The 12,428-nt window shown below is 28.7% G+C and overlaps 1 protein-coding gene across 3 annotated transcripts in view; it reads left to right on the top strand.

The window, feature by feature from the left end:
• LOC108751982 (beta-1,3-glucosyltransferase-like) overlaps positions 1 to 12,428 on the top strand; it is a 28,021-nt gene that overhangs the window by 12,656 nt on the left and 2,937 nt on the right. Inside the window, exons 1-6 of one of the 3 annotated variants that reach the window (XM_018492503.1) lie at positions 5,913 to 6,034; positions 7,170 to 7,344; positions 7,622 to 7,770; positions 8,473 to 8,781; positions 11,304 to 11,409; positions 11,790 to 12,076. In XM_018492503.1, the coding sequence (XP_018348005.1) occupies positions 5,970 to 6,034; positions 7,170 to 7,344; positions 7,622 to 7,770; positions 8,473 to 8,781; positions 11,304 to 11,409; positions 11,790 to 12,076 (1,091 nt within the window). In that variant the 5' untranslated portion in view covers positions 5,913 to 5,969. Of the gene's footprint in view, positions 1 to 5,912; positions 6,035 to 7,169; positions 7,345 to 7,621; positions 7,771 to 8,472; positions 8,782 to 11,303; positions 11,410 to 11,789; positions 12,077 to 12,428 lie in introns of those variants that run through there. The other 2 variants (XM_018492504.1, XM_018492502.1) reach the window with 2 other exon arrangements.

The raw sequence follows: 12,428 nt of genomic DNA, 5'->3' as shown, positions 1-12,428 counted from the left end.
ATTTTTCCAGCAATGGTAACAAATTAGAGTTATTTTTATCATCATTTTTTTACATTTTGAATCTATTTATGACATAATTTCTATGTATTCAATCTATAATAGTTTCCGAATACTTAAATATTTATAGTTTATTATATGTATTTAAAATCATGTTTTAATTCCACAAGATTTCTATGTACGTTTCTATTTTAATCTTTGCAATTCGGCTCGTAATTAAAATTTTTTAACTGTATAAATCATAGTATTCAAAAGTAAAAAGAGTTGTTTTTGCTAAAAATCTTATTGGATAAATAATATCTAAAGAATAAGAGATATAAAGATTGAAAGTATAGAAGTAAAAAAAGCAATACTTCTTCGCTCTTACCGATAATATTCAACTAATAAATAATTTCGTCTATTTTTTAAGTAGAATAAAAGAGTTATTTCTTAAAATATCAGTAACTAATATAGTAATTATTTTTTAACTTGATAACAAATTAAGGTAATGAGTAATTACTTTTAGAAAGTAATTTTCGCCTTGTATTACACATATTTCTTGGTGTTACTTTTACCAATAAAAATGTTTAATTGTTAACAATCCTGGCGGAAAAATTTTTACAAAAAAATGTATATATTGTGAGACAAGGGCTGCGATCCACTTGGTGCTATAAATGTTTCAAAATATTTTTTGATTGGTCAATTAGTAAAATTCTTTCTTTCAATTGGTCAATCAACGCTTCAAAGCATTTATAGATCACACCCCAGATTCTTTGTTTTACTGATATTCGTAATGAGACATAGGGTACCATTGTTTATTTGAAAACTAAGAAATTCTCCACCTCTTTTCCGTATACGTTTTCTGACGTATTACGAGTTTTTATATAATCTTTTTTCATATCTTATATCACAAAATAAACAAAATTACACTACGAATATCTACAAAAAACTAAGAATCTAAGATCTTGTCTCAATCTTCAACTAATACCGGGACTTGACTAAGATTATTAAAATAAAGATTAATGTATTTTAAGCTACATCTTTGGCTACATATTAATAAAACTTTTATAAAAATATATTTTAAACGCAACTTTATTAACATAAATAAAATTATTTTCATTTATATTAATCAAAAAAATAGAATGTGATCATATGATTGCATTATGTCTTTAAGACTGTACTTAAGACAGTTTCAAATATAATAACTGATTAGGAATTTCGGTCACAGGCATGTATTATGGAATTGTTTAGAAAGGATTCCCATCTGAATTGTTTAGTTATTCCCTAGATTATTTTTATTATGTTTTCTAGAAGAAATGTAATAATTTTAATTGATATCTATTCCAAATAATAAGCGCAGATTTGAATCCCATAGAACATGTGTGGGATGAGAATAAGATTACGAAGATTAGAGGAACCGACAACAAATCTGCAACAATTGGAAGCAGCATTTCAATATCGAATATGGTAAGAAATTCCTCAGGTTTTAATTAGAACTTCCATCAATATGTGTATACGTTTACAAGAAGTCATCCGAAGACGAGGCGAAAATACAGTTTTAAAGAACAAATATACCGCCCCTTTTAAAAAAAAACTTTTAAATATGTCCATTTTTCGCGGAGTTACACTTATTTGAATTTATAATAAATTTTTGTTGCGATAATTTTGTTGAGGAGTATATTTAAGTAAATGTACTGTAGCATATATATTAAAGTAATACATGAATTCGAAAAAAAATCAGTGACTCATCTTGTGACTTATTTAATTAATACACGCAAATTATGCAATATGTATTGAAAAATTTATTTCCGACATTCATAGTCGATTCTGATATTTAAAACCGTCATTATTACAAACTTAAGTTGTTATAAATCAATCACGAAACAGTATTAGAAGTAAATCCATAGCATTAACCGAACTGTATAATGTTCAACCTTATAATGTTCTTACTGAAGTAATCTTGAAGTAAGAACAGACTATAAATATCTGCCTATAAATACTAGCATTCGGAAATGCACAATTATGTACATTATGCATATGGCGATATTAATCTTTTAAAAAATACACCACTGACTGCACCTCTATTTCATAATAATCATTTTAGTTTTTATATTGTTTTTCCATTTCTTAATTGCTTACGTATTATTTATAGTATAAATGCATATAGTAGATATAGATGTATAAAATGTGAAAAACATAATAAATGTGTGATAAATTCACAGACTTATATGGACTGCTAACTCAATGTGATAGAAAAAAATAAGCCTGATTCCGAACTGGACGCCTATCATGGAACAAAGTCGGAATAAATTCCGATCGGAATTATTCCATTTTCCCTAGAAAACACAATAGGAATCTAGGGAATGAATAATTCCGATCGCGGAATCCATTCCGATTTTGTTTCTATAATAAGTACCCTATCCTTATTTCAGTTCCCATATGCGTATGTATGCGTCCTATCTGTATTGCGTGAATTTATGTGAAAACACTACATTAGTCGTAACAGAAATTATCACAAATGTTAAATATCATTTCATAGTGGCCTTTCATTCTATTATATTTTGAAAAACAAAAATATGAAAAATCATAATTTGTAATGTGATAAACTACAAAAGTCGATATAAAATAGAAAGTAATATGAATACAGGTCCTGTAAATTAGAATATAGGTCCTAAATATAGGTCCTGTAAATTAGAATTTTAACTTGCGCAGTAATTATCCTTGTAATTTATACATGCGTGAGTAAGGAAATTTAAATATGACGCTGCCCAGCGCTGTCTTCAAACATGGAGGCGAAGTTGACAGTCTACTTATAGGCTGCGTTCCACTTAATATTCACAATGCTCGTGGAATCATTTCATCCTTGTCGCTTATCAAATGTTAAACAACGACAAATGATGCTCGCGAGCGATGCGAGTGTTAAGTGGAATGCAGCCATAGAAGTTCGTGGATGAATTACATAATTGCTGATATTCATTAATCGGCCGATTAAGTTAATCGAAGTTTGATTAAAGTAACCCTAATGCCCATTTCTACTAATTTAATTTTAATCGGTTCAACTCTTCATTTTTTTTAGTTTTAAGAATAAAAAAAAATGAAGAATAATTAAGTTGAACTGAGATTAAAGTTAATCTATAGATCTCTTGGCAGAAATGTCGTCTAACAAAAGTCACTTTCACCAAAAATCTTGCGAAACACGATAATTTTTTTATTACAAGTCTTTTTTACAATGTCTTTATTTCGAGTAGTCTTTGTGAGTGGAATAAAGTTCTTGCAAATTTTATAACAGAATATATTATACGATTACGTAATTCAGCTGTTATCTGTCTTGTTCAAATATGTAAATACATTATACGCGCTTATAAATTCATTAAAATTCTATTGCATAAATAAAGAATAGCAAATTGTTATACAATTACATCTAGATAAAACGGATCAAATAAATAGAACGGATTTTGACAAATTTTAACTAATTTCGACCAATCTCGACACGCTTTAACACCATTTGATACAATTCGACATAAAATTTCTTATCGAGCAATGTCACGTGAGAAATGTCGCATTTCCACTATAATGAGAACTGTCCAATCAAGTAAGAGCTCACTTTTATCATTTACATTAGATTTCGAGATACACAATCAACCCCCAAGTTTAATTTGAAGATAGCTGTTTAAAAAATTAAATAGTTATTAGAATTGTTAATGGCTGTATTTAGCAAAAAAGAAAAGCAGCTTAATGAACGTTCAGTGATTTTTTATTATAATAGTTCCTATATTAAATCCATGCAAACAATTAAGAACAAGACCCAATCATATTAAAAATTTACTGATTATTTTTTCTTTACTAAAATAAGTCAACATATTTTTTTGAAGTAAAACATTTTTTATCTATACATTTAATTACAATATTATTTAATTAATTGTACTACATTATTTATAGAATCGATTAATGTATGGAAATACGTATAATAATGTATATTTATTTTAAAATAAGTAATACAATTCTAAAAATTAATTTTCCAGAAAAAAAAAATTATTTTTCAACTTGACAGAAAATTATTAATTAATCAAATAATATCAGCAAAAAAAATATATTCTTAACATAATCAAATGTTATTTTTGCCATTTTTTAAATTAAAAAATAACACTCTTTTTAAATAAATAATAGGCAAGAATCAACACAGGATGTCCGCGTGTAAAATTTCTTTATGTAGATTTTGTACAGACGTTTCGACACTTGCTTTGAGTCTTCTGCAGTGTATCATTAAGATAATAATTTAATGATCTCTAATGCATGCTACTAATTTAAAGTTATGTCGCGAAATAATAATCAAAGTATAAAGTTCAAAATTAAAATTAATTAAACGTCTTAATATTTGGTAGAATACTTAAACAGTTAGTCAAATTAAAAAAAGGAAGTTGGCATGATACGATATCTTGGTATAACGATGTGTATATTACGAGTTATTGCGAGCTTATGATACTTTTTTCAAGTTGTAACAATATTTTGACGATTTAAAAGAAAACAGTCATTTTCGAGCTGTGAAAATTTTGATGATTTTATGTGAAGTTTTAATAATTGATATGATAATGTTTATTTAATTCATTCATGGAAATAACTCAAAAATCTATTTCTTTTTTTAGTTGTTACTTTTTAAGGAAGGAAGCGATATGTACATAGATGTTTGCAATTTCCAGATAGCAAAGCGTGTCTCAGCAAAATCGCACAAATCTATGACTGCTTATAATGCTGACCGTAGATTTGTCTTTAACGATTTCGAATATACCGATATTGTAGTTACATGCAGACAACATGTGTATATGTATTGCCAGCAGTTTAACAGCAAGATAGCTGCGTCAATGTTATCTTGCATTGTCGGCAATATGACAGCGTTGTATAATGCTGCATATTATTATGACAACATGATGGCGACAGTACGAATTTTGATGATGACGATTTTAAAGTTGCCGGCAAATTGCTGGCAAGTTGCTATTCAATGTTATCATATCGTGAAGGCATCAAGTTGCCAACAAACAAAGACTCAGTTGCTGCAATTTTGGTAGCAACATATACTTAGTAATGCAACAACATACTAGCAAGCAACATGCCAGTAACAAGATAGACACGTTGCTATCTGGATTAATAGGAAGAATGTTAAGAGCAGAATTATTACATGAATTCTCGTTACAACTATATTCAAAATAAAATTATCTAATTTTTTTTAATGAGTACAGATAATAGCAATATTAATAAACTTACTTAAATCATGTAAAATTTAACAGTTACATGATCAAATATGTCATGTCTAGAAAAAAAATTTATTATTTATATGCACAACAATTACTGTTTCAAAAAGAACTAGTATTGTTATTTCAGACTTGTGTCTCTATTAATTAGGTGAGTTCTCATTTAAATATATTTAATACCTTTAACTATAAAATACGTTGTAAAAAGCTTTATATACATAAATTCGATCAAAATCACGTAAAATCCGATTGCCAATGTAGCATAAAAACTTTTGTAAAATTAAGATATAATGTGGCATCAACTATACAAGAGTATACTTCTGTAATTAACGGACACGTAAATTAAATTTACGTACGATGATGCAGTTATTTTCGCACAACTATCAAGAAAATGTTCGTACATCTCGAAAGTACAATAAAAAATGCATTCGAATGCAGTAATTATATACCCACAGTTGAATTCTTAACGCTGTAATGGATGAAATAACTTATTTAAAGCAAATTCGTTTGTTTCAACGCTCGTTGCACCAGTGTCGATCCAACATTCGTAACTTTTGCAGGAATTATGCAGAACCATCAACGATCCGGGTTGCAAACACAATTGCCTTCAAATGAGATCATTAAGAATTGATGTCACAAAAGAGTAAAAGGGGCCGAAGGCTCCAAGAGATCGATAGTTTAATACGAACGAAAGATCTTCGACAACCTGCGAGCGCGGACAATATTTGTGGACATATTCCTCAAAATATGCGTGTCGCGATAATAACGGTGACTGTTGTCCTCTTTTCACAATTCTACATCAATGTCGGAAGGTATATACAATAGAATTGTGATAACTGTGAATTTCGACATAAGATCGTAATTTTTCAGAATAAAAAGTTAAAAAGATGAATATTAGAGAAATTATAAGAGATGCTTTTATTTCAACATTATAAACGTTCTGCGTATTATTACATTAAGAGAAAACATATATTAAATATCTTAATAAATATTTATTTGAATATAGTGCCAGTTGAACATTTATTAAATGTAAACATATATTTATTTGGTACAAGAACTATTAATTTTATTTAAAAAGCGGAATATCGATCCTATTATTAATACACAATCGCGCCCCGATTGCAATGTAATCATTTTCTTTAAGTACTCAATTCATGTACTGAGTAGACTTGATGATTGTACTATATAATTTTATGTAATGTGCAGTTAATTTAATTGTTACATTCTTTTTATATAGGCATCTGAAACACTCGCATATTTTTGCGTCGCATTAATCCTCTCTCTCTCTCTCTCTCTCTCTCTCTCTCTCTCTGTCTCTCTCTCTCTCTCTCTCTCTCTCTCTTTCTCTCTTTGTATTAGATAATCAAAATAAATAAGAGTTAGCGTTATGAGATTGCAATTAAAACGCATACTTTACCCTTTTTGCTCTTTTTTGCTAATAAGAAAAAAGAAGTAATTTGAGATCAATTTACTGTCGTGTGAACGAAAAAATACCTTATATAATGTGAAATTACGACGTCGCAGAATTTTTATCTTATTGCATAATGATAAAATGATTTCCACTTTCAAAAAAAGATGCAGTCGTGAACAGAGCGTTGTATTACTTTTTTTAAATAGATTTCTTACCTGCTCATTGATTAGTTCTTTACTCATAGATTCATATAAGTGAGAATTAGTAAGAACTAATCATTCGGTGAGCATGCTGCTTTTTCAATGGGTTTGAGAATGCAACTTACTCACCGAGCGATTAGTTCTTACTTATGGATCCATAAATAAGAACTAATCGCTCGATGAACAGAGCATTCCGAAATTCTTTGAAAAAAATATTGGAATTATTCTGTTCATCACTGTACATTCAACAAATTTGAATATTGCTTCTCTTTTTTAATACTATTTGATTATATTTATCTTGATGCATATTACATATGCTTTCCTATAATATTACAGAAGTTTCGAACGTTGGTGCGAACGCAAAACGGAAGATCTAAAATTGGTAGTCGAACGAATAGTAGAAGAAATCGCCACACACAGCGGCTGTATAGTTTTCATTACTGATTCTACTTATCGTGGACTAATCGATGTACGTGCTATTAAAATATCTTCTTTTTTATTGCGATATGATGTAAGTATCAAGAAACGTAATAGTGACTTAGCACTAAGTCAAACGCAACGACACATGGCTACTTATGTATTACGTTCACACGCAATTAAAATATTACACATGAAAGGTTTTGTTCTTAGAAAATTGTAAAATTTAAATAAAGTTATATGCTTTTGTAAAAACTCCTTTATTAATTCTGCATATTTTTAATTGTATATCCTTTTTTGTTTTTACTATACGTCTATTAGAATATGATAAGTAAGTTTTATTAGAAATATTTAGCATGTTTATTTTTTAGATTGGTATACGTGATAACGACGATTTTTCACAGCCAAGGAAAAAAATTGTAAATACACTTCAATATGTTAAAGCAACAGGTTGCGATGCTTATATTATACTAATTAGCAATGGATTACTAACGTCACAACTTCTGCAATATGTTGAAGGGTAAACGATCAAGATTGCAAAAATGATAAATTTACAATCGATTATGTATTCTACAATTGTCTAAGAAATTGTGTTAATTTTATATCGGAAAGAGTTTAATTACAACCAATATACGTCAATTAAAAAAATATGCGAATTAAAAATTAATAAGCAATTTAATTATAAATTAAAGACAAAGATTCAACTAACTTTTTGATTCATCAAATTACTATTTTAGAATTATAGAATATTTTCCAAGTTATTAAATTTGCTTTCTCCACATCTCTTTTATGATTTGGAGGTAAATATGAAGATGAGGGAGTCAGCCCTGATGTAACCTTGATCTTAACAACATTCGTTAAAGTCAAAGTCAGTGGAAGGATTCCCTAATTTATATTTTTATCAAAATTATATGAGAAATAACGTTTTCAAAGAAAATTTTTGTTTTTAAAACAGGAGATCTATTTTAAAGCAAAGAATTTTTGTTCTATATAGTAGATAGTAGAAAAGAGACATTATTTTTATAAACTTCTTTTCTTAATAACTTCTTAATGAATAATGAGCAACGGCTAAAACCTATTGGAGATCACTCATAACTTTGGTAACATATGTCAAGGTCAAGATCATCAAGATAGGCTCCTCTATCTTCATATTCATATCATATATGTATATTACCATTTCTTCCATATTTAGAATTATTTTTAAAATTTACATCTTTTATAGAAAACGTCTACTCAATACACGCGGCTATTTCTTACTTTTGTATGATAATCGGCTGTTCAAGCCCGAATTGCATTACATTTGGAATCGAATTGTCAATGTGGTGTTCATACGGCAATACGGTACGTACAAGTACCGTTCGGGCGAACGGATTCCTGTTAAACGAATCGATCTCAATACCGTCTATTATCCGTCGCGTTCAAGAGATTTCAAGGCGATGAAGTACATCGATACGTGGCAAGACGGCAAACTGCGTTACGGTAACAATCATTATGTGCCGAAAACCACGAATCTTTATGGAAATAGTTTACGGTTAGTATATCACATGTTTATTAATTCGAACACGTAAGAATTAAATTCATAATTCTTGATTTTTGTTCGTAAGGTTTCACGCTATCGTATTTAAAAAAAATTGCAAATAAAAAAACAATATAAATTATAATTCAACCAAATATCTTTTTTTTATATTTTTATAAAAAAAAAGTAGAATAGCAAAGACCCTAAGCATAAAACAAAATAAAAACGAAAGAAAAGTGCAAGTCAATAAAAGCGGATGTCGATGTATAATAATAATATATTTAGTTTATTCACTTGCAGTGAATTGCAATGCACATGGCACGTATACATTTCCATCACAATTCTGATGAGTCTTCTTCATACATATTATATATATAAAATTAGCATATTTAAATGGCAGAAAACAAGATTAAGATAAAATTACAATGATATAAAATAAATCAAATTGTAAAACAATAAATAGAAACAGATCAATTAAAGCCCGAATTACATGCTGAATTAAAAATTGCATTAAAAAATAAAGCAGCTGTCCCAGCTATAAGAAATAATAAGTCGATTAAGATCAAATTGAAACTGATTCAACGGTTAACATTGAATCGATGTTGATTCAACATCGATTAAGCAATCATTTCTGACTGAGGTGTAATCGAAGTCCAACGTAAGAAAAGATCAAATGTCAATGTTTTGTAGAATTTAATATGCATTGACAGAAAAACGTTTGGTAGCTGTGACTATAATTGCAAAATAGTTACTGCTAGTAATAATAATCATTATTAGTAATAATAACCATGTATGACAGTTCTCTCAAATGAAAAAGTTATACTAGCTACGTTTACACCGCGCGCTTAGTCCCCCCGATCTATGTATTAGATGTCTTTGTTTAAACCTACAAGATAAACAAAGACATTGTATAAGCCGCGGCCTAAATGCACGGTGTAAACGTAATCGTTATATATAGAATTTCTACAGATTTAGAGTGAAACCGGATTATAAAAGAAAAATGCCAAAAAAATAAAATTTTGAAGGTTACACGTTTTTCGATACATATTTTTTATCGTTTTCTTTCAACTCTAAACTTTTGTCTTCTACAATAAAATCTAAATTTTGAATGTGTCTACATACATGGTATATTCAAAATGTTAAGTTTAGTAAATGTATACATTAATTACAGTAAACTACAGTATATGTATACATTACTAACACTTTGATTGTAATATAATTACACACACACACACACACACACACACACACACACACACACACACACACACACACACACACACACACACATTTTATGTTAAGCCAGCCACCCATTTTATGACAAAGCTTTGCTTTGGATATGAAAAAGATAGCCAGATTTTCCGCGGCTAAAACAGTGCTATCAATACAAAAGTATTAATATTGTTTTATTCCGCTTTCTGGAGAAAAGAAACTATATCGATTAAGAAATATTCTAATGCCACTGCTCAAATTACTTTCCCCCGAAAATAAATGATAAAATATGAAAATAAGGAAATAGAAATAAAAAATAAAAACAACAAAAATATAAAAATAACAAAAGAGTAATAAAAATAACAAAAAAAATAAAAATAAAAAATTTTAAATTTAAAAAATACAATTGCAATGTGCGGGCAATAAGGTATTCCTTAAAGACAGTCTCAACCCTTAAACGCAGAGAACAATCGTTTTTAAACTCATATGCATGTGTCATCAGGGCTTGGCAGCGAACCGTGCCGGGCGATTGGGCGTAATGGCAGGGCAACATTGTCTCATTTTCCAAGCTCTTACTCTCAAACAAATGCGTGTCCCATTATATCCTTTTAGATTAACAAAGTAGAGATCTGGGGCTACATTTTGAACTATATTAAAAGAAAATCGAGACTGGTCTTTTAATCGCGCTGGCATTTTGAAAATTTAAAAACGGACAGAAATTGTCAAAAACGATCTGATTGAAAAAAAAGTATTTTCACGTGAAAGAGCATTAGATATTCTATAAGAAAATGTCAATATTTCAATTTCAAACCTGCCTTTCATACCCACTAACGACAAGCAAAAAAAGCGCTGCGACGAGAAAGCCCAAAAATTGACGGCCCTACAATTCGGCAACCAGTTAGCCTATAGGTCTATTATTCGACACAGAGTCTTTATTTATTAAACTGTTCAAGCTCAAGCAATATGAACAAATTCCATGAAATTTCGCAAAATAGGTGGCTAACTTGGCATGGAATGCCCTATATATTATAATATATACAGAGTATAATCCAAAGCAAATGGATCACATCATGTATCTTTGAAACTAAGTTATTTCAATCAAAAGTTTTCGTCTCGAATTTGTATGAGCAATCATTTACAATCTTTAGTGTACTGGGACACACCAGTATATAAATTAGCTTTTTCAACGTATATTTAAGATAGAAAAATTACTGTAATAGAATTTTGTATCTCTAAGTTCCTAAATTTTATTGTAGAATAAAAAATGTCATAAATATATTATATTAATTATTGCAATGTTTAATGTTCTACTAAAAATTATATAGAATTGCGGTTTTCGAGCATATACCGGCTGTAACGGAAGCATCGCGGGATTACTATCAGCAAAGTACAAATGCTGCAAGTCCTAAAGCACTGGGTATTGAATTCGAAGTATGTATTAAAATGTATAGTAAAAGATAAATAAAATAATACACATAACAATAAAAACTAAAATTAAAAACATTAACTAAAAAAAAATAAAACATAATATTCGTAAAATGATGTTAAATAAATTAAAAATTATACTTATATCATAATGCAACCTAAATAAATCAAGTACTTTATTAAATATTAATTTTTTATAGATTTTATCGCAAACTGATCTGAAGAGTCGTGTTTAAATTTTTTAAAATCTTTAAAAATAACATGCCTCCTAATTTTTTAATACATAAGAATAAATATACAAATTGTTCTCCTCTTATATCCTATTTATATACTAATTTAGTAGAAAATTTTCGAGATCTTAATTAACGGAAGATTTGTTGTTTCAGTTAATCCGAGTTATAGCAAAGGCAATGAATTTCAAAGCAGATTATTATATGCCTTCTAATATTGCCAATGAAAGATGGGGTAAAGCGGGAAATAACGATAGCTATACTGGCCTTCTTGGCGAAGCAATTGCTGAAAATGCCGATTTCTTTCTCGGAGATCTGTATTACACGTTGTATCACTTGAATTATTTTGACCTATCGACGCCGTACAACACGGAATGTCTTACATTTTTAACACCAGAAGCACTAACCGATAATTCATGGAAATTACTGATACTACCTTTCAGGTACATTATTAACATAACAGATATATATTTATCGTACGAATAATTTACGAATTATTCATTGAAATTTATTTTAAAAGATTTAACAACACTTCGAAGATTACAATTATTCCAATTAATTAAAATAAATAATTCTATAATGAATTGTTTATTTATATTTTTGCCGAATAAGAAAGAAGTAATCGGTTACCTTCCATCTCTTTATGTGGTCTACCTAAGCTTTGTGACTTTTTTCTAATTTTTACTGACAATAAAAATTGATCAGATTCAAAAGATTATCTAAGCAAAAAATGTTTATCTATGTTCATCATTATTAAAAATATTTATTTATATATATCATAAATATTATATAAAA

This window comes from Trachymyrmex septentrionalis, unplaced genomic scaffold (assembly GCF_001594115.1).
Source record: "Trachymyrmex septentrionalis isolate Tsep2-gDNA-1 unplaced genomic scaffold, Tsep1.0 scaffold53, whole genome shotgun sequence".
NCBI classification, from domain to species: domain Eukaryota; kingdom Metazoa; phylum Arthropoda; class Insecta; order Hymenoptera; family Formicidae; genus Trachymyrmex; species Trachymyrmex septentrionalis.
The sequence above is the reverse complement of the archived record's forward strand: the minus strand, read 5'-3'. Positions and strand labels throughout refer to the sequence as shown.